General features: G+C 38.0%; 4 protein-coding genes across 5 annotated transcripts in view; 3 read left to right on the forward strand and 1 right to left on the reverse strand.

The window, feature by feature from the left end:
• Positions 1–279: 279 nt before the first annotated feature.
• On the forward strand, positions 280–5,921 carry aldh3b1 (aldehyde dehydrogenase 3 family, member B1). Of its 2 annotated transcripts, none has more exons than XM_016293321.1 (10): positions 280–368; positions 1,277–1,449; positions 1,530–1,640; positions 1,837–1,957; positions 2,830–2,915; positions 3,050–3,131; positions 3,223–3,615; positions 4,770–4,936; positions 5,020–5,119; positions 5,205–5,921. In XM_016293321.1, the coding sequence occupies exons 2-10, from the start codon at positions 1,288–1,290 to the stop codon at positions 5,402–5,404; spliced, it is 1,422 nt and encodes a 473-aa protein (XP_016148807.1). In that variant the 5' UTR covers positions 280–368; positions 1,277–1,287; the 3' UTR covers positions 5,405–5,921. The 2 variants fall into 2 exon arrangements, with proteins under 2 accessions (XP_016148807.1, XP_016148808.1); XM_016293322.1 differs by lacking the exon at positions 280–368 and adding an exon at positions 647–810.
• A 554-nt stretch (positions 5,922–6,475) lies between these two features.
• On the reverse strand, positions 6,476–10,086 carry clpp (caseinolytic mitochondrial matrix peptidase proteolytic subunit). The gene is made up of 7 exons (XM_016293323.1): positions 9,955–10,086; positions 9,507–9,608; positions 9,283–9,354; positions 9,093–9,189; positions 7,593–7,780; positions 7,411–7,516; positions 6,476–7,282 (listed from the first exon to the last, which is right to left on the reverse strand). Exons 1-7 carry the CDS (start codon positions 9,964–9,966, stop codon positions 7,056–7,058), a joined length of 804 nt encoding a protein of 267 aa, XP_016148809.1. The 5' UTR covers positions 9,967–10,086; the 3' UTR covers positions 6,476–7,055.
• Positions 10,087–11,683: 1,597 nt separating this feature from the next.
• On the forward strand, positions 11,684–14,221 carry LOC107601235 (guanine nucleotide-binding protein G(I)/G(S)/G(O) subunit gamma-10). Its single transcript, XM_016293329.1, has 3 exons — positions 11,684–11,859; positions 12,792–12,918; positions 13,028–14,221. Exons 1-2 carry the CDS (start codon positions 11,773–11,775, stop codon positions 12,915–12,917), a joined length of 213 nt encoding a protein of 70 aa, XP_016148815.1. The 5' UTR covers positions 11,684–11,772; the 3' UTR covers position 12,918; positions 13,028–14,221.
• A 1,433-nt stretch (positions 14,222–15,654) lies between these two features.
• The window catches only part of LOC107601216 (histone-arginine methyltransferase CARM1-like), a 17,061-nt gene continuing 6,345 nt past the window's right edge, over positions 15,655–26,370 (forward strand). The window contains exons 1-10 of the mRNA XM_016293307.1: positions 15,655–15,883; positions 19,293–19,418; positions 19,832–19,938; positions 20,813–20,917; positions 21,309–21,419; positions 22,207–22,384; positions 22,484–22,574; positions 22,780–22,861; positions 25,489–25,550; positions 26,259–26,273. Coding sequence (XP_016148793.1) covers positions 15,742–15,883; positions 19,293–19,418; positions 19,832–19,938; positions 20,813–20,917; positions 21,309–21,419; positions 22,207–22,384; positions 22,484–22,574; positions 22,780–22,861; positions 25,489–25,550; positions 26,259–26,273 — 1,019 coding nt within the window. The 5' untranslated portion in view covers positions 15,655–15,741. The remainder of the gene's footprint in view (positions 15,884–19,292; positions 19,419–19,831; positions 19,939–20,812; positions 20,918–21,308; positions 21,420–22,206; positions 22,385–22,483; positions 22,575–22,779; positions 22,862–25,488; positions 25,551–26,258; positions 26,274–26,370) is intronic.

Genomic DNA, 26,370 nt, shown 5'->3' on the forward strand with positions numbered 1-26,370 from the left:
CTTTAACAAAATGAGTCTAATATAAACGCTTCAGAGCCTGATATTAAGTGCATTATTATGTGCAAATTCAATATAATTTAGGAAAATATTTATATATATGAAAATATTATTCAGAATTACATACATACTGTGTTAGATTAAATGTCTCGTCTTCATATAAATAAATACATTTAAAAATATATATATATCGTTTGCAGTTTTTCCTTGTTTCTGTTGCAATAAACTAAACAGCAGGTTATACCAACCAAACTCGACAAACTTGAATTTTCTGAATGAAACGCGAAAACCCGGAACTAGTCTTCACTCTTCACGTGTTACAGTGAAAAACATTGGGCTGTACCAGTAAGTGGTGTTATTTCATAAGAAAGGTACGTTTATAAGATTATTATATGTAAAGTTAGTCACACTTGGGTGATCTTGTAAAGGGCTTCTGATTTGTCATGCACGTTTTATAAATAAGCGTGTTGTGTCGTTTATTTAAGGTTGTTCTCTAGTTTCCATTTTATATTGCATTGTTGTGGCTTGGCAATAAACAGAAAGTAAATACAACAACAGCGTTGTGTAAACTATTAGGCAGAGCTGAGAGACGAGCAGTGGTCAAGTGACATGTACCAAAACCCTCTGCATCTCTCTTCCTGTGTTGATGCTCGCAAGAAAAAAGAAATGGGATTTTAATAGGACAAAAAAAACTCCTGTTGTTATGTGAGGTAGCTTGTAGCCAAAGAATCAGGAGATAAAAACAGAAATGCGGGTAGAATAAGACTAAATGGGCGAGGCTTCGTGGTCTGGAAGTTGTTTGTCATTTGTGAGGTGCGAAGTTGCCTAAAATTAAAATTGTCCTATTTTAACTATCCACTCTGTTTTTCGCTTCGAAATCTATTAAAGTACACCAGTGTCGTTTCTTTCGTTCATTTATTTTCCAGACAGACAACTGGATATCAACGTGTTGTTTGGTTCGTGTTACTTTTCTCAGCGCTGGTCGGGATGAACTAATCACAGTCGTTTGTGATTGCTGTGTAATCATGCTGCAGCTTTGCATTTGTGTGTGGGGGAAACACATTTAAATTATTGCACTTCAAGTACAATAAATAAAAATATGACTGGAGGATTTGGTTTTGAGGGCCTCATACATTGTTCCATGGAAAAACCAACTAAGCACACATAGATCTCTGAGACATCTGTTAAAAAAGTGTTTTATCTGAAAAGCTCATGCTCTAAATATTGTGTACACATATATTTTGACTTCCTCTGGAACCCTCCGCAATGTCCAACACAGGTGATCTCGCTATGGAGGGCCAGAAACAGGTGCTGGAGAGGCTGCGGGGTGTTTTCCGCTCAGGTGTGACCCTTCCTGTCCACTTCCGTTTGACTCAGCTGGAGGCCATGATGTCTCTGTTTGAAGACAATGAAACCCAGATTTTAGAGGCAATGCATGAAGACCTTGCTAAGGTATGAATATGCACAGGTTGACACACAAGTACTTTTAAAATCAACGCGCAAGTGATGCTCTAATCTCATCTTCCCTGCAGCCCAAGTTTGAGGCAGTGCTTTCAGAGATTGAAATAGTGGTGAATGACCTTTGCCTCACCATCAGCAACCTGCAAACCTGGATGCAGCCCACTTATGTGGGCACAAACCTGGTGAGATACACACTAATATATAATTATATCAACTTTATTGCACCATTAACACATTCAGCAACTATAATATGAACGAAATGCTCCAACGATATTATTCAACAGAAAACCTTCAAGGGTCCGGTCAATGCAGATGTGAGATTGAGCTCTCTAAAAATGCTTTCATTTGTTTCCTCTCCCCATTTCATTTGTATTCCAGGCAACAAAGTTGGATGACTGTTTTGTACGCAGGGAGCCATTAGGTGTTGTTTTGATTATTGGAGCATGGAACTATCCTCTTCAGCTAATTATGTTACCTTTGATTGGTGCAATTGCTGCAGGTACTATCTATATCTTTTTCTGAAATATACCCCTTATATACAGGGGCGTCATGCACCTAGTTTTTATTTTGAAGGGAGCACCGGTGACAGTTCTGGCACTTCTTCCTAAGACTGTGCGTCAAGATAGTCCAGTGGTGTCATTTTATAGTAAACATAGTGGTTGGGTTCGAATCCTGATATAATAAAAATTGTACAATGGCAAAATTGCAACTGAACTTGACTGCCAGTGAGCTCCATGCAATTTAACGTATGGAAAACAGAGGAATTGACTTTGCAATTAAAAACTCGACCCCAAATAAAATAAAAAATGTTTGTTATAATAAAACTTTACTTCAAGTTTTCACTGTAATAATTACTGCAATATATTCACACCCAATTGTATGGCCTGCTTTTGAATTCTGAACTAAAGTGAGAACATACATTAATAATGTCTTTACTGTTGCTATCGATTTAGTCTGCTAGGGCAAACTGCACCTTATTTCGATGTTTGGAAACACATTTTGCAAAACACAGATTCTCTAGCATGCTTAATTTTAACAACGGCTGATATTTAAATGGCTATTATGATACATATTATGTGCTAAAACCCTTTGGTTAGGGTTGTTGATTTTGTAAAATTTTGGATGGATTCCCCCAACCACCCCCACAAAAACCTAGTGGTTCTGCACAAATTACAAAGGGCTTCAAAATGGCAAAATTAACCAAAAGGCATCTACTTTGCATCTACTACTAATTTTGTACCTACAATCATCATATAACTTAATTATCAAATATAAAAAAATAAAAATGTTGTCCGTTGCAAATCCATTGGCTCAAAAATCTGAGGAGGCACATCCGCAATATTTTTTAACTCAATCACATCTTTTTAACAGGTAACTGTGCTATTCTGAAGCCATCAGAAATAAGTCGAGCAACCGAAAAGCTTCTTGCTGAACTCATTCCTAAGTACCTGTCCCAGGTAACCCTTGGGAAAGACCCATATGATCTAACTTAACACTTCTTAGTGTCATGGTGCTACTGTGTTCATGGTAGAGTTTGTAATCCCTCTCCTGTAAATGGGTTTGTTTGTGCCATGTGTGTTTTGTCTTGTAGGAGTGTTATGCAGTCATTTGTGGTGGAGCAGAAGAGACCAAGACATTGCTGGAGAATAGATTTGATCATATCTTCTACACAGGTTAGAGTTTGCATTGTTATCAATGACAGATTCAAGAAAAATTGTCACCTTTCTATATTTGCTTCAGCATCTCATGTCTTCTCTCCTCCAGGCTCGCAGTCAGTGGCTCGTTGCATCCTGCAGGCCGCAGCGGTGCACCTCACCCCAGTTACTCTGGAGCTGGGCGGAAAGTGCCCCTGTTTGATATATGGCCGGCTAGACATGAAAGCTGCTGCTAAGAGGCTGGTGTGGGCCAAGTTTTTCAATGCAGGGCAGAGTTGTGTGGCTCCAGACTATGTTTTATGCACTGCTGAGACGAGAGACGCGCTGTTACCTTTTATGAAAGAGGCTCTGGAGAGTTTCTACGGATCTGAGCCCCAGCAAAGCCAAGACATGGGCCGTATCGTGACAGACAGGCACTGGGACCGACTGGTTGAGCTGCTAAAAAAGTCTGAGGGAAAGATAGTGATCGGAGGAGAGAGTGACAAAAAGACCAAGTACATCGGTTAGTAAACAAGGTTACATATTCAGTATATACATACTGTATATACTCAAAGTTTGGGGTCAGTAAGATTTTTTTAAAGAAATATTTGTTCAGCAAGGACACATTAAATAGATCAAAACAGTAGATACATTTATAATGTTACAAAATATTTATATTTCAAATAAATGCTGTCATCTTAAACTTTCAATTCATCAAATAATCCTGAAAAAAATGTATCATGGTTTCCACAAATATATTAAGCAGCACAACTGTTTTCATGGATAATAATAAGAAATGTTTCTTGAGCACCAATTAAGCATATAAGAATGATTTCTGAAGGATCATGTGACACTGAATAATTAATAAGTAATGTCTGCTAAAAATTCAGCTTTGCAATCACCAGAATAAATTACATTTTAAAATATATTACAATAGAAAAGTTATTTTAAATTGCTATAATATTTAACAGTATAATTGCTTTTTACTGTATTTTTGATCAAATAAATCTATCTTAAAAGGTCTTTAAATTGCATTTTAAAATAGAAAACAGTTGTTTTAAATTGTACAATTATAAACATTGTATTCACAGTATCACTTTTTAACGATATCTGTATTTTTGATCAAATAAATGCAGCCTTGATAAGGATGAGACTTTTTTTTTTTTTTTAATCTTACCGACCCCACAAATTTGAACAATATAGAAGTTCAGTGCATTGTATCATACTAATATCCTACTCTTACTACTGCTGCAGTATGTAGTATGCATTTTCAGAATACATAGGTTTCTGCATGACCTACACTCTTAAAAAAAAGGTGCTTCACGATGGCATAGAAGAACCTTTTTGTCTAAATGGTTCTATAAAGAACCTTTAACATCTGAGGAACCTTTCTGTTTCACAAAAGGTTCTTTGTGGCGAAAAAAGGTTCTTGAGATTATAAAAAGGTAATAAAGAGATGGTTCTTTAAAGAACATATGACTGAATGGTTCTTTGTGGAACTAAAAATGGTTCTTCTATGGCATCGCTTGAAGAACCTTTTGAAGCACCTTTATTTTTAAGAGTGTACTGAATTTCCTAAAATGTGCAGTATATATTTATATAAAAAAATCTGTAGGCAGCTAAACTGGTATTGCATTCTGAGCTTTTGCTCTTTTGCTTTTTCATGGACTGTCTCAGCCCCCACTGTGGTCGTGGATGTCAAGGAGTCCGATGCTTTAATGCAGGAGGAGATTTTTGGCCCCATCCTCCCTTTTCTCACCATCAAGTCTCTCGATGAAGGAATCAATTTCACCAACGAGCGAGAAAAGCCTCTGGCACTCTACGCCTTCTCTGATGAGTCTCAGGTAAGGAAGGAAAAAACTAAAGTCCTTAACACGAGTAAAGTGTGAAGTAAGCGATAAAGCAGTGCATATCTATATTTGTTAAGGTTGTAACTACAGTGCTTGAGAGGACCAGCAGTGGAGGCTTCTGTTCCAATGATGGAATAGTTCACATGAGCCTCTCTGGATTACCCTTCGGAGGAGTTGGTAAGGCTGAATGCATTCCTTTAATGTAACAACTGCCCTGCTGTAAAGGTGAAATCTGATGGGGGTTTTTTTGTATTTGGCCCAGGCGCAAGTGGGATGGGCAACTACCACGGTCGCTGGGGCTTTGAGACATTCAGTCACAAGCGTGGCTGCATGATGAGGAGCTGGCTGCTGGAGCGCGTCAATGTGCTGCGCTACCCCCCCTATAATGAAAGCAATCTCAGCTGGCTGCGCTGGGCCACCACCGCCAAGAAGAAGGGGTGGGCAGGATGTTCTGTTATGTGAGCGCTGAGTCTGACGCTCACATTGAGGCCATTTTTTAGATTTTGTCAATGAAGCAGATTGTAACATGGAAGAAAAAAATATGGCTTGGCGTTCACCAAGGTTTTGCAGAGTTTGGTCAGAAACAAACCTCATCTGTGGATTTTCAATTGTGAGGTCTTTCAAAACACCACCAGAGGTCAGCATTGAGAAAAGTTGCTTCTTCTGGATGCTTCTATTGTGAGAGAAAAGAGGCCATTTACTAGGAAAAGAATGAGTTTATTTTACCATTGTTCAAATACACTACTCAACTCTTTATGTGCTAATTTGCATCTGTTATTATCGAACACTAAAGTGAAAAGCATTATTTTACTTAGTAAGGTAATGTAGCATCTTTACTGTTACATATCTTGCTATATAGCTCATTATAGTTTAGAGTTTTCTATTTAGTGAAAATATCAAGTAGCATTTCTAGTTTATGAGTTGCATACTTGTCATTTTCATCTTCAAAGTTGAGTACAAAAATAAAGTCTGACAAACATGTTTGCCTTCAAAAAGCATAATGGGGATTGATTTATATTGTAATTGCATTTGTTCTTTTTTTGTTTTAAGAAACAGCTGAAAAACGCAATTTGGTGTGTTTTTTTATTTTCTGAGAATTTGGTTTACATACCATGATGTCATTAGAAAATAACACCACATACATCATGTTACAGAAATGATTTTGACATACAGTACTGTTAAATACTTTGAGGTTTGTAAGATTGTAAGATGTTTTAAAGAAGTATCTTATGCTCGCAGTAAAACAGTAAGATTTTGCAATTTTGCTTTTTCTATGTAATTTTTTGCTTTTTTTTACATTTTAAAATATAATTTATTCCATTACTCCAGCTGATTTTCTGCTCAAGAAACATTTCTTAATATGACCAATGTTAAAACAGCTGTGCTGTTTTATATTATTGTAGAAATCATGATACATTTTTTTCATGATTCTTTGATGAATAGAAAGCTCAAAAGAACAGCATTTATTCGAAACAGACATATTTTGAAACAATGTAAAAGTCTTTACTGACACTTCTGATCAATTTAATGCATACTTGCTGTATAAATGTACATATTTCCTATTTAAAAATTCATACAGACCCAAAAGTTTTGAACTGGGGTGTACCTTTGGTAAAATATTCGGATTTCAAAAGACAGGAAAACCATCCATATTTAACCAATGATTTATTTGAATATTCATCTATAAAATCTCTTGCTCTAAATCATTTTGACATGGATTATATTAAATGAGGGGCACATTTACAACTCAAAGTATATTGTGTGACATGGCAACACGCATCCAAATAATATAGACTTGAAACCCTGTGCTGTAAGCATGTGTTCCCATCTAGATTGTTTACAATGAACCAAATTCTTGCTAAAGATACCTTTATTTGTACTTCATACAAATATAAGGGCTAGACTGAGTATCTTTACACTTGCATCTGTTAAGTCCAGATTCCAGTACTGTCTCAGGACTAAGCTTAGTGATACTCAATAAAAGGTACAAAAGGAAGGTCACAAGGTTCAGATTATGACATGTGAGCTGCTGACTGTCCCCTCAAACATCTGCCAAAACAGACACTGAACCAGTGATGCAGTAGTTCACTCGCTCCTGCTGGGAGCGTCTCTTTCAGGGCTCAGGCTTGTATGAGGAGGGAGGGCTGCTACCGGACTGGCCCGGCTCAGAGGCTTGAGGTTGAGGGGAGGTGGAGGCGCTTGCAGGGCTGGTGGGCTCTTTTTGAATAAGTTCTGGCTCATCCTGCCCAGCCTGTGGTGGATGAACCAGGACTTTGTCAATGATCCCGAAATCCTGTGCTTCCATCGGGCTCATGTACCGGTCTCTCTCCACCACGCCCTCTAAGCAAGGACAACAGAACACAGAAACTTGATGATGTCCGGAAGGCACGCAATACGAAGATAATTACCCGATATTTAAAAACAAATGTATTATAATATTAATGAAAGATTTGTAACAGAAAAATTACCTATAGTCTCCAAAGGCTGCCCTGTGTGTTTGCAATAGATGTTGTTGATCTGTCTTTTGAGTTTGAGAATCTCCTCAGCCTGTATGGCAATATCTGTTGCTTGCCCCTGAAATTACAAATATTGGCGTTAAAGTTGTAAAAGCAGTTCCCTATATTTGTCTTCTTTTGTCCCCCATTCTTACCCTTGCTCCTCCGGAGGGCTGGTGCATCATGATCCGGGCATTGGGCAGGGAATGCCTCATGCCTGCGGTTCCTGCGGCCAGAAGCAGACTGCCCATACTGGCGGCCTGACCCACACACCAGGTTGAGATGGGATTTAGGATGTATTGCATAGTGTCATAGATCGCAAGTCCAGCTGTAACCACACCACCTGCAAGAAAGAGAGACCAAGAAAAAAATGAGGATTGCTGGCTTCAAAACATTTCAGTCTGGAATATCAAACTCTTTTCCCTTTTTTATACTAGTTATCCTATATGCCAAAGCTGTTTAAGCCTGACTTCTTTCACAAATCCCAAAAAGTTTGGATGTGTTTTTTTTTTTTTTTTTGGTGAGTATCATATTTGAAACAACAGGCCTTTCTGGTTCATATAATATGATATAATGTATTTTGGAGCTCATACTTGAGGAGGAAAGACACTACAACTTCATTTAGAAGCCCAAATTGAACAAAAATATGAAATTTGAAGATATTTGTAAGTTTATATGGCCAGCATGCAAAGTAATCTAATGGATTCCCTTACACGTGTCAAGCATATCAGCAACAGAACATTTCAAACTGGATAGATTTAGACCATGAGTAGTAGTAGTATATATTTATTTAATGCCATGTCAGCATCAAAAGCTACTTTCATGGCAAAAACTATTTAAAAAATACAAGTATAACAAACACAATAAAAACCAGCAAACAAACAAGTTATATCACACAGATTTTTTACATTAACGTGATAAAAAAATTCTAAAACTTTTCCTGGCAAAATTTTACTAAACTCTAAGTGAGTTCATTTCATAAAAGATTTTCTCTGTGCATTAAAAGCTGGACAGTCCAATAAAATATGTGACCCTAGACCACAAAACCAGTCTTAAGTGTCAATTTTCTGAAATTGATATGTATACATCAGCTGAAAGCTGAATAAATAAGCTTTCCATTGATGTATGGTTTGTTAGGACAGGACAATATTTGGTCGAGATACAACTATTTGAAAATCTGGAATCTGAGGGTGCAAAAAAAAAATCGAAATACTGAGAAAATCGCCTTTAAAGTTGTCCAAATGAAGTTCTTAGCAATGCATATTACTGATAAAAAAATGAAGTTTTGATATATTTACAGTAAGAAATTTACTAGATATCTTCATGGAACATGATCGTTACTTAATATCCTAATGATTTTTGGCATAAAAGAAAAATCTATAATTTTGACCCATACAATGTATTTTTGGCTCTTGCTACAAATATACCCGTGCTACTTGTTTAGTAGCTCGACTGGTTTTGTGCTCCAGGGTTACATATGTTTAACAGAAAGGGGAACCTTGCAAAACATACATTGAGTAGGGTCTTCACCTTTAAGCAAAAATGCACGAGTCAGTCTTGTATGACTTTAGACCATGAACTGCCAGATGAATGAACGTAATGATGAACACAATACAAAGCAGCTATTTTTCTGTTGATGCAGTTGTGTTTCTCACCAGGACTGTTGATGTACATGTGAATAGGTTTGTTGTTGCTCTCAGACTGGAGAAAGAGCAGCTGAGCGATAACCAGAGAAGCTACAGAGTCATCGATCTAGATGAAGAGAAGGGCAGAAAAACAGATAGGAAACAACTCAAAAGGGCTTCCTGAAAATCATTTTGTGTCCTTCCTTGCATTTTAACTTACTGGACCCATAACACAAATGATTCTCTCTCGAAGCAGCCTTGAGTAGATGTCATATGCTCGCTCTCCTCGGCCCTGAAACAGAAAATAGCTGTCAAGTTCCTGCAACACTAAATAGCTGCATCTTTAACAGGTAAACTATTGAAGTTACCATTACAGGCTCTAAAAGTGACTTCTTGACAACAGATGATCAGGAATGAAGAAAAGTGCTACTGATGTGCTCTTACCGTCTGCTCCACAACTATTGGTATGAGTGGACTTCTCCATGGCGCACTCTGATGAATGGACCGACTGACTTTGAGTGCAGGAACACCACATTGTAAGACTCTCTAGAACAACAACAGTTATGCTGATGATCAGTGGTCAAAAAGACAGTCCGCATTATGTATTCAAGGTCGTTTTAGTGGCGAGCTTGACATACCAGCACTCAACAGAGAACAAATCAGCCTGATGACATTACTTTACGTGTCAGCTGAAAACGAGCAAAACTTAGATAACATTAGCTAAATTAACTTAGATTCATTTAACATAAAGCACTCCTGCTAGCAAAAGAACAACATGTTTATCATAAACGCCATTGCTGCTACATTACTGAATTGTTTCACATATAGAGACACATATAAATATATATTTCGGAATGAATATTTAATTTACAAAAGGTATTTTAGTACTTACACGTAACAACATGTTTCTGTTGAGCAACCCCTATTGACCCGGATGTGATATTCAGTGAAGCCAGAGACTCTCTAATGAAGAAAGAGATGGCGAAGTCGAGTGTAACTGTGACGTTTGCTGATCCAATACGAGTGTCGTAAAATGAATCACACATGTCGCAAAAAAAAAGATCAATTTTGAAAACAGTTTTATATTATTGTAGAAATTATGATACTTTTTCCATGATTCTTTGATGAATAGAAAGCTCAACAGAACAGCATTTAGTTGAAATAGACATATTTTGAAACAATGTGAACGTCTTTACTGCCAGTTATGTTAATCCGTGCTGAATGCACATATTTCTTCTTTTTTTTTTAAATTCACACAGACCCCAAAGTTTTGAACTGTAGTGTACCTTTGGTAAACTATTCTGATTTAATGAGCTTGAGACAATTCACAATTTGAATAGTGTCATTCAAGTATAGTAATATTGTTAATATTGTTTAAAGTTTAGTCATCTTAAAAAGACAGGAAAATTGCTTTAATCGTTTTAAACCAAAAAAAAAGACCTTGATACATCCGTACTTAATGCAATTTTTTTTTTTTTTTTTTTTTTGTGTGACGTTTGCTGATCCAATACGAGTGTCGTAAAATGAATCACACATGTCGCAAAAAAAATGATCAATTTTGAAAACACTGTTTTATATTATTGTAGAAATTATGATACTTTTCCCATGATTCTTTGATGAATAGAAAGCTCAACAGAACAGCATTTAGTTGAAATAGACATATTTTGAAACAATGTGGACGTCTTTACTGCCCGTTATGTTAATCCGTGCTGAATGCACATATTTCTTCTTTTTTTTTTAAATTCACACAGACCCCAAAGTTTTGAACTGTAGTGTACCTTTGGTAAACTATTCTGATTTAATGAGCTTGAGACAATTCACAATTTGAATAGTGTCATTCAAGTATAGTAATATTGTTAATATTGTTTAAAGTTTAGTCATCTTAAAAAGACAGGAAAATTGCTTTAATCGTTTTAAACCAAAAAAAAAGACCTTGATACATCCGTACTTAATGCAATTTTTTTTTTTTTTTTTTTGGTATTTCATGTTTGTATGTTATTATTTAATCTAGTGTGTCTCTCTGGTGAAATAGATTTTCATTCTGACGGCTCGGTAAAATAAATAAACCGACACATCTATTCCACTGTCTTTCATTCGAACACAAAGCAGAACAGAAAGGATCTCGACGCGTTCAGTTGTCTTTGGAGTCTCCACTTGCGGAGGGGCTCTGGTGAAGCACATCCACTGTTACACAATAAAACAACGCTAGATGGCGCCACTCACCGCAGGCTCAGCTAGAACCTTTTGTGAAAGTAATGTAATGAAAAATACTGTAATTGTGTCTTATTAGCATGAATATAGTTACAAGCCATTCTAATGCATCATCTCACCCACCTAATCCACCACAACACGCACGTGTTCATTCATTTGTTAGTGAATCCTGAAATTGCCCACATTGTGTGGATCAGCCAGCGTAAAGTTACCCAACAAGGAAAATGGCGTAATAAACATACAAATTATGTCCGAATGAAAATGTAAAATGTAGAGAGGTTTACTCTGAGGGTTCTAGAAAAACATGATAAGCTCATTATAAAGCAATATTGCTTCCTTTTAAATCCCATTCATTCACAGGTGAAGAAACAGTCCTGCGCCGTCGCAGTGTGAAACCAATGGTCGGTTTCGACTACAGGGGCGCATTTGAGCCAGTTACTGCCGAAGTCAGTCTCGCCTCGACACTGCTGTTACAAACTTTCTCGATCTGTCAGGAGTCATGTCGAGTAACAGCGCCGGCGGATTGCTGAGTCTGCAGAAGAGCGTCAAGCAGCTGCGATTTGAAGCAGGAATCCGCAGAATTAAGGTGAGTTTAAGAAAATAAAAGCCAAAAAGATTGGAAATCTTTGCTAACAGGGTGTGACTTGACAAACTTGTTGATCCTGTCCGAACATCCTACTACTTTGTGTAATTATTGTACTGTTTTTAACATGTCTTGATTCATGCGAGAGCTCTTACAACACTCCTAATGCAGCTGAAGCGTAATAAATAATGTTATCTGTTTGCCAGCTTTTACCGGGGCCTGTCTTATATTGTGGCAGGTTGCAATTAGCTTCGTTTTCAGCAGGTGACAGCTTGCTTTTAATGGCTCGCTAACACACGCTGTCATCCAATATTTCAGTACATTTGTGAGGTGTATAATACTCGCAGTTCGACATAAAAGCCTCCCAACTTTTCGTGTTTGAAGCCGCATTTGAAGGTAAACTCTGCAGGCAGTAGCACACAGTGCAGCTCTTTGTTGATTGTGAGTGAGTGAGTGAGTGTGTGACACAGTGCCACATTTGTTGGCCGGGAAAATCCAAATCTATATTAGTTCCCACTGGCCCCAAACACGCTATTTTAAAAACAACTCAAGGCTTTGTGTGTTGTTATTGAGTTTATCATGAATCAAATAAACTCTGTAACTTCTGACCGCGTGATTGCTAGGACTATGTGATAACCAATAGAGTCTTTATTGCGCCACAAACCCCTTTTATCTGTATATTCATGCATCTACATGAAGTGTTCAGATAAAATTAAAGTTTTCTAAAATTAGCATTTTTTCCCCCTCAGGCTCCTATGTTTATGTTTAGTAATTGCAATGAATAGGTTATTTTCATTGCCATTAAAGTGAAATAACTGAACATAAACATAGGAGCCTGAGAAAAATTATGGCACTTAATACCTCTTCACATGTCTACTTATGTGTTTGTCTGTTTATGTGTCTGTCTGTATTTTATTCAATCTGTCCTCCTCTAGGTTTCTCAAGCTGCGGCTGAGCTGAAGGCATTCTGCTTGCAAAATGCCCACAAGGACCCTCTCCTCATGGGGGTGCCATCAAGCGACAACCCCTTTCGACCACCCAAATCATGTGCGCTCTTCTGAGGTACCAACAATCAGCTCAGTGTTACTTTTTTCTTTGAAATGTCCTGTTGAAGGGAATCATAAACAGAAAGGTGAACCTCTATCTCTCTCTCTCTCTCTTCCCCCTAAAGGAGTCGTGAAGAATGTGGAGAAACTTCTGAACATTCCTCTTTCACTCGAATGTTTTCACTACACGACCCTCAGATCATCCCCTTTACATTACAGCAGAGCTGGTTATCATCACTACTATTACACTAAATTGTTTAATTTTGTAAGCTGCATTGAGACTTGAAGTCTTTCACGTTCGGTGATGTGAGTTATGAGGAAAACCTCTGAGAAGTGATTTAAAAGTGTTTCATTTGTATACTGTTAAATAAGGACATGGTAGTGCAAACGTGACACTAGTAGGAGGAAATTAAAGTGTTTAGTTGGTCAAACAGTCCACTGGAAAGTGATGACAAATATGCAAAAATAATTGAAGCATTTTTATTTTTTTTACTGTGTAGCCAAGTCAATTTGAATACCAGCCTTACACAGAAAAATTTCAAAACGCTTTCTTGTTGTAATGTGTTTAGTTTAGGATGAAACACTGAATTTCTGTGTTATTGATACAATTAGGCTTATATACATGGACTGTTGTTGCCACGAAACTCATGTATTTAAGCTAATTTAATTGTATTAACCACATAGCTCTATTGAAGGAGGGAGATGTCTTGAATCTCAGGTTCTTTTTGATTAAGATCGTTGCTGTGTGTTTCTGATATTAATTCACTTTTCTGAATACCGAATGAGGTACTACCTTTTATTCAAATGTATTTTCTCTAATCTAGTGGGTAAAGGTTTCTGCATAATTTGGACATTTCTTCAATGTTATAGTGTTAACACAAGACACGAGTGCAGAATTATATCTGTGTTTTTAGTGATATTTGCTGGTGAAAGGGTGCTGCCTGCCTGTTATGCTTTTACACTAAGAATTTGAACACCAAATGACTGAGCGTATCAGCTGGCCTGTTTTTGCATGTACTCTCAGCCCTCACATGCTTACTAATCTCATCTTATATCTGTACTGTATCTTTATCAGTCAACCACTGGACATTCATGCAAATGTCATTTTTACTGCTGTCCTGCATTGATAATAACTTTTTCAGTCTGTTTACCTCATGTATGTCTTGCGTTTTAAGTTTGATTGTGCCTACAAGAGCAACATCTGATTTATTTGCAGCAAGATACCTAGCCTATATACTTTTCCTTACAAAACTGAATCAAGATGTTGTTGGTAAATAAGATGTCATTGATAAATAAATTAAAATGACTGAGCCTGAAAAGCTTCTTACACTTTTTGAACAAGATCCCAGTTTAAAAAATGTTTGTGTGATTATTAACAATAAGAGCAATAAATGCAACAATTATGATGGCAACTACTATGGTGTATGTTTGTAACAGAGTTATTATTGTTGGCTAATGCTAAAACCATCAAAACATTTTTGTTGTTTTGTAGGTAAAAAACTTCAACTAAACAAACATTTTTTTGGCTTGGAAAATAACAAAGTTTGAGTTGAAGCACTGAAATTACTGACTAAAAACAGAAAGAAAAACCTGAGCTAAGTAAAAATTCCAGTACAAATACTAGAATTAAAATGAAAACATGCGCATACATATAATCCAACATACAAAGCTAGTAATAAAAAACTATAATAGTTTATCTCCAGTAGCACCAACATACACCAAACTTTTTGTTCCAAACTAGTTATATTCCTATCTGTATTAAGGTTTTTACAGAGGTATTTATTTATATATAATTCACCTGATTTGTTCCTTTTTCCCCCTGGGTGTTGAATGTATTTTCTGATTTATGGCGTTATAAAAAAGGTATCCAAAATGCCCTCTGTAAAAACGTTTACCTTTTAATATGTCAACAAAATGAAACAAGAATTTTGAACCTGGCTTTATTCAATATTCAGATTTCTGTTCTGGAAATGTATGTAAATTAGCGTACATTCAATTAGATAACGCCTTATCGGCATATTTAAACAACATTTCAGAAATCTTCCCATACAAAACAATTGTGTTATTGTACTGTGACAATCATATGTGACCCTGGAGCACAAAAGCAGTCTTAAGTCGCTGGGGGACATTTGTAGCAATAGCCAAAAATATATTGTATGGGTCAAAATTATAGATTTTTCTTTTATGCCAAAAATCATTAGGATATTAAGTAAAGATCATGTTCCATGAAGATATTTAGTAAATTTCCTACCGTAAATATATCAAAACTTAATTTTTGATTAGTAATATGCATTACTAAGAACTTCATTTGGACAACTTTAAAGGTGATTTTCTCAGTATTTAGATTTTTTTGCACCCTCAGATTCCAGATCTTCAAATAGTTGTATCTCCGACCAAATATTGTCCTATCCTAACAAACCATACATCAATGGAAAGCTTATTATTCAGCTTTCAGATTATGTATAGATCTCAATTTCAAAAAATGTACCCTTATGACTGGTTTTGTGCTCCAATGTCACATATTGGTATGTATTGGTGACTTCTATAAGACAAAGTTAATTTTTACCATTCACTTGTGTTGTCTCTTCTTCTTCACATTGCCTCCTGTAGCCTACAATAAGTTTTCCAACCCACACATTTAATACATTTGTATTAGTGTACTCAAGATACACCATGCCTTTTCTTAGCAGCCCATATCATGTCTTGAAATTGAACTACAGCTGGGGAAAAAGCGAGATGTGGCCATGTGGAGGCAGTAGTAAGTCAGGCCTAGCTTGACCAGTGACTCCAGGCGAGATCTGAGGCGCTGAGCTGCTGTCTGTCTCTGCCCAGATCGAAGATGGCGGTGTCGGTGTTCCCAGGCGTGCGCCTCCTCTCCATCGGAGACGCCAACGGAGACATACAGCGACATTCAGAGCAGCAGCCTCTGCGGCTAGAAATCAAAATCAACCAGGACGTGGCTCTCATAAGCCTCTCGAACAGTGAGTAGATGCTGGCTTTTAAACACTTTGCGTCCGGCCTCAGTTGAGCGGTGTATCCTAGCTTAGCCTAGTGAGAGGTCTGTGCGTGCGGCATGTGCGTGCGTCGCGCCGCCTGGTCACCGGGACACCGGCGGCTTTTGAGTTATGATCCCAAATGCGGCCCATTCACCCCTGCATGCTTTCTAAAAGATGTGAAATTGCCGGAGCCAGGGGTTTTGTTTCAACGCATGCCAGCACAAACCACGTTGATCGTAGCATGTTAGCATCCGTAAACACTTTCGTATTGTGTTAAGCTGCTTATAGTTAGCTAACGTTACTATCCAGCTAAAACGCACGGCTGTCCAGCACTGAATGTGCTTCTACAGATAGAAATATAACGTTACATGCGTGAGGTTTCTTTTAAGGTTTTCATCCAGACTTTTAGCAGGACAGTTAGGAAGGGCTTCGGATATAATGTGCATTGGCGCCTATAAAGTTAGCCGCAGTCTGAACCTTCACGATTGAGCTTCAGAAAGTGTTATAGAAACGTGTTTGTTTTTGTGTTGCGCGGGGTCTTAACTGCGTAAACATGTGATTTGTCTGTTGAAATCGTTTTAACCTGGTTGGTTGATGGGCTGAATGGATGCTGAGTTTACTTGATTGATTGCGCAGTTCTGCGCCACCTCTCTACTTTTACTATAATGTTACCGGTTTATTTTTCTCAAAGTGCAGAAAGCATTGCTAAAGTAATGTGAAATTACGCAGAGGTTTCTTGTGTGCAGCACCGCTTGGGTATTCATCTTTGTTCTGCGGGGAACAATAGCGGGTCCCCCGCCTCGATCCTTTTCTCCAGTGTCCCGCCTGTTCATTCAGCACTCAGGGCTTTTGTTTGGAGCCTCATGCTGCCGATGTCCCGTGCATGAGATGAATGTCTTACTGAAACAGATGCGCGACCCACATCGCATTTGAGAAGTTTGTATTGCTCGAGCCACAAATGCCACATCATTTGTTATTTTATTATTTAGTCGAAAGCCCAAGTTTATTCATTGAAATTCACGTGCGTGTGTCAGAGTGATATTTTGCACGGTTTGATGAATTTACGCACGAGAGAGAGAGTGTTCTTACATATTTATTGTTGCGCAAACATTAAGATCTAGTAAAGGTGCTAAAAGTTAAATTATTTTTTACAAATAAATTGACACTTCGTGGAAATATTAAAATGATTTACACTTGTGTTGGATTAGGAATTAGGGCCCGTCTTTAATTTTTACGTGTTTTTGTGCGTCCTGCGGTGTTGACGTCACATGGATGACCTTGTTGTGCAGTTGACAAGGTTGCTAATGTTAGCAATAATATTAATAGTAATAACTGTCTTTACTGCCTGCCTGGAGTGCTTTAAGCCAATGTTCAATGTGCTTTACAACGCACAAACAACAAAAAGTCAACAAAACATGTATCAGCATGTGTGAAATTCATTGTACCAAACGAAAATGAGCGTGGGTTTGCCAAATAAAATAAATTACTATTATACTGTATGTTAGCCAGTAAAAACATACTTAGTTTACCTGTCTTTTAGGATGTTTTAGGAGAGCAAAGCCTTCAGTTATGAACAGTAGATGCCAAGCATCACTCTAAAACTCAGATTTCCGTGGCCTTATTCCCCTGCCCTCTGTTTAAGAGGTACTTTCTTGAGCTGCTGTAGAAACTGTACTTGTTTTCTGCTCAATTATATAAATGAATACCAGCCTAATCTGTCTGTGGAAAGCTTGACTTAACCCTACAACAGCGCAAGGTTGCTAATGTTAGCAATAATATTAATAGTAATAACTGTCTTTACTGCCTGCCTGGAGTGCTTTAAGCCAATGTTCAATGTGCTTTACAACGCACAAACAACAAAAAGTCAACAAAACATGTATCAGCATGTGTGAAATTCATTGTACCAAACGAAAATGAGCGTGGGTTGGCCAAATAAAATAAATTACTATTATACTGTATGTTAGCCAGTAAAAACATACTTAGTTTACCTGTCTTTTAGGATGTTTTAGGAGAGCAAAGCATTCAGTTATGAACAGTAGATGCCAAGCATCACTCTAAAACTCAGATTTCCGTGGCCTTATTCCCCTGCCCTCTGTTTAAGAGGTACTTTCTTGAGCTGCTGTAGAAACTGTACTTGTTTTCTGCTCAATTATATAAATGAATACCAGCCTAATCTGTCTGTGGAAAGCTTGACTTAACCCTACAACAGCTGGGCAAATAGATGACAAAAGGGCCTTTCGCACCGCGGGAACCTTTTCATAGTACCAGAACTAATTGTGGAACTACCCACTTTTTGGTGTTTTTGCACTGCGGGAACTGGGTGCGGTTTTAGTACCAGACTGCCATTTTTCGAGAACCAAATTAGCTCCTACTCCAGAGCAGGGTCTAACCAGCACAACTGGTACTAATCGTGACGTAAGTAGACATTGATTGGCCAAACGTGTATGAAAACACCCTCACCCGCCATGATTTAAAACGCTGTGTAAACATACTGTAAACATGTCAACTTATTTCGCAAGTATGGAGAACAGCGATAGATGGACGGACGCTGAAGTGCTGGCACTTGTAGCAAATGTAGCACTGCCAGCTGTCGGAGGAGATTCTTAGTCCTCCTTTCCGTTCTTTCAATCGCTTTATGTATACGTCGACTTTCCATGTCCATTATTGTGAAACCCGCGAGACACAACAAAAACAGCTCCGATCACAGCGTCCTCCATCCTCCTGTTGTTAATGTTGTTCTTCTTTGTTTGTTGTTGAACGCCGCGCACAAATTATGTCACTGTCGACCGGCTTACAGCACTTATTAGTACACACTCTCGGTGAGAATGCAACCCTTTAAATGGTACTGGGAAATAGGTCGCGCAAAGTCGTCCCAGTACTTTAGTACCGTACATTTAGTTCTAGAACTAAAGCGGTGCAAAAGGCCTTATTATCCCTCATCCTGGCTTCACCATTTACTGTTGCAGTGGTTAGAAGGCCATCTTATTGTTTATGAACAGGTCTAGCTTATTTGATTTGCTTGATTTATGTATAGGTGCTAGTAACCTTTAAGGACATAGTGTAAAGCTGAAATACAGCTTTAAATTGGTAAATATAAAGTATGACTATTTTTCTTTGTATGCACTAAATACATTTTGTATTTTATTTTTTTTTATGTTTATGAGGTAAGTCTTATTTTGTGCATATAAAGAACATCAACAGGGTCCAGTGTTGCTTTGGACCCCATTGACTTCCACTGTATGGACAGAAACTGTTGAAACATTCTTCAAAAGAAAGAAATGTATTCAGTTTTTCTTCAATGAAAATTGTAAACAATGGGATAATACAAAAAAAAAACATTGATCTGTTTTAGGGTGAGGCTTATTAACATCCATGCATTTGCTTTCCTCCACAGATGAGGAGACGTGTGTCTTTAAGTGTTCAGTATCACGAGAGACAGAATGCAGTCGTGTTGGGAAGCAGTCCTTCATCATTACGCTGGGCTGTAACAGTGTCCTCCTGCAGTTTGCATCTCCAGCAGGTAAAACTCACCTTCTTTTACAGGCACATCAGGCTTTACGGTAATTTAGCAGTTTGCTGAGAGACATTCAGACAAGCAAAGCATATTATGATGGACTGTGATGTCCATTAGGACTCTTTTCAGTTTCACTCTTTCACTTTTCAGTTGCCTCTAATGAAAATGAAGTGAAACAAGTTTTAGTGTTAGAATTTTAATCAAAGATAAATCTTTTTTTTTTCTTTTCTCACCATGAATATAGCCATGGTAGCTGGCATGCTGTTTAACTATCAACAGACAAACATTCAGATAAGCACGGCTGCAGTCACTCATTGAGTACAAACTTTTCATTCAAATGACTGTGGGCAAACCTGAATGAAGAGATGGTCCTGAAGCTTGAAATCTCTTAATGTATTCACTGGTGCTGTGTTTGCCAGATTTCTCGTCGTTCTATAACCTCCTGAAGAATTGCCGTGGACATGGGGGTGAACACTCAGTCTTCAGTGACAGGACGGAGGAGTCCTCCGCTGTACAGTATTTCCAGGTGTGTTTGGCTTCTAATTAACATGCTTAAACAAAACACATTGACATTTGACAAACCAGTTTTATTCTTGTCTTGCAACCTTAAATGGGTGGTTCACTGGGTTTTTTCTAGGTTTGATTGTGTTTATGGGGTGCAGTCTAACATGTGTTAGTGCTTTGTTTAAAAAAAAAAACGCATTATTTTTCACATAATTTACCTTTATTCCACACCGCTCTGTCCCTTCTCTGAGAAACGGGCTGATCTTTTCCTGTTTTTATGAAGCCCCGCCCTCAGAAATAGGAGATGGGCTCTGATTGGTTAGCTAGCCCAGTGTGTTGTGATTGGCTAAACCACCTAGTGCGCGCAGGATTGAGAACCGCTGCTTTAGAACATTGATTTTGAAACTTGTGAATCCATTAGAATCGTTAGAATCCAGAATCGCGATTCATATATGAATAGATTTTTACCTGCTCCTCTAGTTTTCTCTTCCTCTTCTCTAAAGCAGCGCAGCATGGCCTCGCCCCCTTTGCTGTCTTTTCCCGAGGGCGGGGTTTATCTGGGTTTGTGATGTCACAAACCCGGGAAGTAACTTGTTGTAGTCCCTACCAGACGTTTTTGTAGGCATTAAACTGACAGAATTTTAAAAGACGAGATCTCCGTTTGCGTTGAACTTTCAGCTTCGTAACATTGCAGATATTGTTTATGCTCAAACAGCAACATTACACACTAACTAACATTAAAAAAGTGAAATTGCAATGAACCACCCTTTTAAGAGATATTTTAAATGTTTTAAAGGTATCCAGAGTACCCTTTATTTCTAATGGAGAAATTTGTCTTGTAGCATCAATAGAAGTGGCATAATATGAATGCCCTCTTTCTTTTTTTTTTTCTTCAGTTTTATGGCTACCTCTCTCAACAACAAAACATGATGCAGGATTATGTGCGAACTGGAACATATCAACGGGCTATCCTCCAGAATCATACCGACTTCAAGGATAAAGTACTGTTATTTCTCTTGTTGATACATCTGTTACTGTATAGATTTGAAGGTTGTGTATTTGTAGATAGCATGAAGTAGAGTAGTTTCAGAATTGCTTTCTCTGTGCTTATTGTAGCATTTCTTGTTCTCCATTAAAATAAAAACAAACTCATTAGTCATGCATTTTGGCTATAATGACCTTTAGCTTTGATGTTGTCCAGACCAAAATATCTAAAACTGAAACAGTTGACTTTTTATAATTAACCTTTTTCCACTTCCTGTAAAAAGGTTATTCCTTGTGAATGCTTCTCTGAATGAACTGCTATTAAATTAAACCTGCATTTTGGACCTGGTTGTGTCATATCATGTGATTCTTGTTCTCATCCTTCCCTGTCTGTCCTGTCTGTTTCAGGTGGTGCTGGATGTAGGCTGTGGCTCTGGGATTCTGTCATTTTTCGCTGCTCAGGCTGGTGCTCGTAAAGTTTATGCTGTGGAGGCCAGTACCATGGCTCAACATGCAGAGGTATGACAGATTTCTCAATCACTAACATGTACTACTGTTCAAAGGTTTGGGTCAGTAAGATTTTTTCAATGATTTTAAAAGAAGTCTTTTATGCTCACCAAGGCTGCATTTATATGATCAATCAAACAGTAAAGTTGTTAAATATTACAATTTAAAATAACTGTTTCCTATTTGAATATATACTAAAACCAGTCTTCAGTATCACATGATCCTTCAGAAATCATTCTAATATGCTCATTTGTAGCTTTTCTTACTATCAATGTTGTAAACAGTTGTGCTGCCTTATATTTTGTGGGAAAAGTTTTTTTTTTCTTTTTAAGGATTCTTTGAATAAAAACGTAACATGCCGTATTTACAGTGACTTTTAATTCACTGCATCCTTGCTATTAATTTATTTCCAAAATAATCTCACTGACCCCAAACTTTTGAATGGTAGTGTCTATTTCACAAGTATGTAGGGTATATTTCACATGTAAAATCACATTTAATCTTTTATAAATATGCAGGTAATTGAGTGATGTTGGATATCTGTACCAAAAAACTAAGATATGAGTGATAGCAAACTTTTATATTTATAATTGTTGGATTTTTTTTAAATTCCTCTCCTATAAAAAGACCTGAATGCTTGACAAATAGATTTAGTATTGATGCCAAGAAGCTGGTATTGTGCCAAATGCAGAATTTCGTAATAAGATAAGAAGATGTAATATGATGGCTTTTGGCATTGACTAATTGAACGTCATGCTAAGTAGTAGTAGTAATAATGCTAATGATTGTGTGTCCACAGGTTCTTGTGAACAGTAACAGGCTGTCAGAGCGTGTGGTGGTGATTCCTGGGAAAGTGGAGGAAGTTTCCCTATCTGAGCAGGTGGACATAATAATCTCTGAACCCATGGGCTACATGCTGTTCAACGAAAGGATGCTGGAGAGCTACCTGCATGCCAAAAAGTTCCTCAAGCCCAACGGTACAAAGTTTTTTTCAGTAAAAGCAACCGAACAACAAAAGACTAATGTATACATAGTGTATCAATATATCTTTACATATCACACCTCTGTTATCTCAGGCAAAATGTTTCCCACAATCGGAGACGTGCACCTCGCCCCTTTCACAGATGAGCAGCTTTATATGGAGCAGTTTACAAAGGCCAATTTCTGGTGAGTTTATTAAAAAGATGATATAAGGACATCGGGTGGTTGGGGGAGAGTAAAGATGCAGAATGTAGAACGAGTCTGAGTAAACAAGCAGGCCGTCATTTAACGGGTAGCAGATAATAGTCTCAAAGTCATTTAAGAGAGTAGCAGAAGTTGTAACTCTGGATCATTTATTTTGTGCTTATGCTTACAAAACTGAATCTTTCAGGTACCAGCCATCTTTCCATGGGGTGGATCTGTCTGCGCTGAGAGGAGCTGCAGTAGATGAATACTTCAGACAGCCGATTGTGGTGAGAAATGGGAGGGAATGACTGGCGGATTGAGTGTGTGCAAGTTAATTCATAAGTACATGCTCGCTTTTTAGAGTTAGCCACAGCTTGGAAAGTTCTTAAAGGGCTAGTTCACCCAAAAATGAAAATTAGCTCATGAATACCTCAAGGCATCTTAGGTGTATATGACTTTCTTTTCCCAAATGAATCCAATCGAAGTTATATAAAAAAATTGTCTTTGATCTTCCAAGCTGTTTAACCTGTTGAGCGGTACGGTCCCACATATGGGATTTTTATTTCCGTGCCCCTGGGAGTACGGTCCCACATACGGGATTTAGAATGTTCAATGACGTCACATAACTGCCAAATTCAAACTGCATTTTCATGCTGCACTTGTCATATAATCACAACTATGCAGTGTTTTTAACCACATAATGTTTATTTTAGGTTTCAGACATATAAGTAGTAAAACAATACACACGGATGTTTATGGAAGCAGCAATATAACAATCCATTCACAAATAATTTGCAGACGTGTTTTATTAAAGGGGTCATATGATGCTTTTTTAAAGATCATCGGGATTTAGAATGTTCAATGACGTCACATAACTGCCAAATTCAAACTGCATTTTCATGCTGCACTTGTCATATAATCACAACTATGCAGTGTTTTTAACCACATAATGTTTATTTTAGGTTTCAGACATATAAGTAGTAAAACAATACACACGGATGTTTATGGAAGCAGCAATATAACAATCCATTCACAAATAATTTGCAGACGTGTTTTATTAAAGGGGTCATATGATGCTTTTTTAAAGCGCGCGCACACACACACACACACACACGATGCGCAAAGCTCCGCATTACCTCCTCTCCTAGGTTCACGAAACGGTCATCCATAAAATGCATTGCTGTTCTGTTGTAAGTAATTTTAAAGATTCCTAAATGCATCTACTTCTGGAAGCCCAAATAAAGTGCTTTTGCTTTCGCCTAGAAACACACAGCGTCTCCCTGACTTGGCTGCTTCAACACTAACTGCGGTTACTGAAACCACGCCTTCTTTCTTTGCGTGCACATTTGGGTGGCATTATGCTAATATTTCCACATAGTGAGGTAGATATGTGGGGGCGTGTTAGAACGAGCCGTTTTAGGGGGGCGTGGCAGAGTCTTAATTTTGATAAAGAATATCTCTTTGGTTTTGAGACTTTAGTCTTTGCAACTTCAGGTATCTTATCTATTCACAATCAGCTTGTAACACTCCAAAGAGAAAGGAAAACTTGAAATCGCATCATATGACCCCTTTAATATCAGATACATATAGTGTAAGTACCTATAAAGTTCACTCTATTCTTCTCCCAGTTCACCGCCACTTATTTGCATGTATTTCGGGAGAAATTGATGAATTCACATGCTGTAAATCCAACTGACAGGACTCTCTGAACTGCAGTGCGAACAAACATGGCGGCACCCGTCTCACGTTACAGATCACAATCAAGACCATTTAGAAAGGTTTTTAAATGACAAAACGCACTAATTTATACACATTTGTGAATGGGAATATCAGATTGTTCATGACATGGTAAGCAAGTTTATGAATATTTTGAATAAAAAAAGGAAAAACGAAATAAAAGCGATCCGTCTGTCATACAGTGTTATTGTGGCCGCGGTGTGTCACCTGACAAGCATGACGCATCGCCAGGGAAACATTCTAAAATAACGGTCACCTAAAAAAAAAAAAAAGACTCACTCTGGGGGGGACCACTAGAATATTTTAAACTCACCACTGAAAGGGTCAATGGCAGTCAGCGGGTGTTGCAGTTCATCAGTCCAAAAGAAGTGAAATAAAGCGCATCCTTCCATAATAAAAAGTGTCTCACATGGCTCCGGGGGGTGAATAAAGGCCTCCTGTAGCGAATCAATGCATTTTTGTAAGAAAAATATTCATATTCAAAACGTAATAATCACTTTAATGTAGCTTGCGCTCACTGTTGTACGCGGAAGCAGCTCTGGGCGGATGACGTATGAGGTCGGCATAGCGCATGCGCCGCTCAGAAGTGACGCACACGGAAGCGCAGGGGAGAGATCAAAACAAAACAACGGTCACTAATTAGAAGTACAAAACAAGGATTTGTAAAGAAGAATGTCAGAGGATTTCGATATAAGCCAAGAGGAGACTGGTTTTCCTTTGCTAAAGTAAGGAAACTTTACTTCCTTTGCTCCTGTTAACAAACGTTGGTTTTCACGAGACTCACCGGCGCATGCGCAACGCTGCCCTCATACGTAAATTGCTTCCAGTGTACAACAGTGAGCGCAAGCTACATTAAAGTGATTATTACGTTTTGAATATGGATATTTTTCTTACAAAAATGCATTGATTCGCTACAGGAGGACTTTATTCACCCCCCGGAGCCATGTGAGGCACTTTTTATTATGAATGGATGTGCTTTATTTCACTTCTTTTGGACTGATACATGCAACACCCGCTGACTGCCATTAAACAGCTTGAAAGATCAAAGACAATTTTTAATATAACTCCTGACTGCATTCGTCTGAAAGAAGAAAGTCATATACACCTAGGATGACTTGAGGGTGAGTAAATAATGGGCTAATTTTCTTTTTTTTTGTAAACTATCCCTTTAAATCAGAAAACCAATAAACACATGGGCTTGTGTTTGTGCCTTCAGAGGAAAGAGTACACTGAAAGATAGTGTGTGAAGTATGAAGGTAACTGGAGATTTGTCTCCTCACTGGTTATAGATGAGCTGTGAGGGCCTGGGGGTAAATACGGACAGGATTGGGTTACGAACTTGAGCCCAAATGAGAACGGTGAGGATGTTTCTGGGAAATGGAGAAAGGCAGCAAGGTTCATGGATTAGGAAAATGGATTCAGTGGCAGTTTCCTATAGGAGACTCAAGTGAAGTATGTATGCTCACATTTGTGCCCATGATGAAAGGCTTTACTTCGTGGTCCGGGTTTCTGAGCTCACTGTTTGTGTGTGGTCAGAGGGTATGCAATGAATTTAGATCTATCAAGGGAGGTTTATGAAGCACATCTTTATGTGCACAAGAACTCTCTACATGTGTAATTTTGGTTGTTGATTTTCGTTTAGGATCCACAGTGTTTTTGATATCCGTCAGAGCTACTTTTTCTACATTTGTTCACTCAAGAAGCCTATTAAGTTGTCGATTGTGTGCTTGATTTTCAGTCCATGAATTTTCAGACATCATAATTGTAGTTTACAGTCTGTGTGTGTGTGTGGTTTATGTCCAGCAGTAGTCAGCTGTTCAGGCATTTGCTGTGCCTGTAATGGTGTTACACTGCTGGGACAGTGACCTGCTGTGGTCTGGCTCCAGGGGGCGCTGTTATAGCACCCTTTATCAAGACCGTTAATAATTTCGTTCGTTTTATCATCAGTTCAAGCCCGAAAGGGTAACAGAGTCGTGTGACAGACACAGTGATGGTGCAGTACACAAGCCGCGGTTAAGACAGCTGACGTGCTATGATTTCTGACAGGCAGTTCACTCTC

The sequence above is a fragment of the Sinocyclocheilus grahami genome, unplaced genomic scaffold (genome assembly GCF_001515645.1).
Source record: "Sinocyclocheilus grahami isolate Dianchi unplaced genomic scaffold, SAMN03320097.WGS_v1.1 scaffold302.1, whole genome shotgun sequence".
NCBI lineage: Eukaryota > Metazoa > Chordata > Actinopteri > Cypriniformes > Cyprinidae > Sinocyclocheilus > Sinocyclocheilus grahami.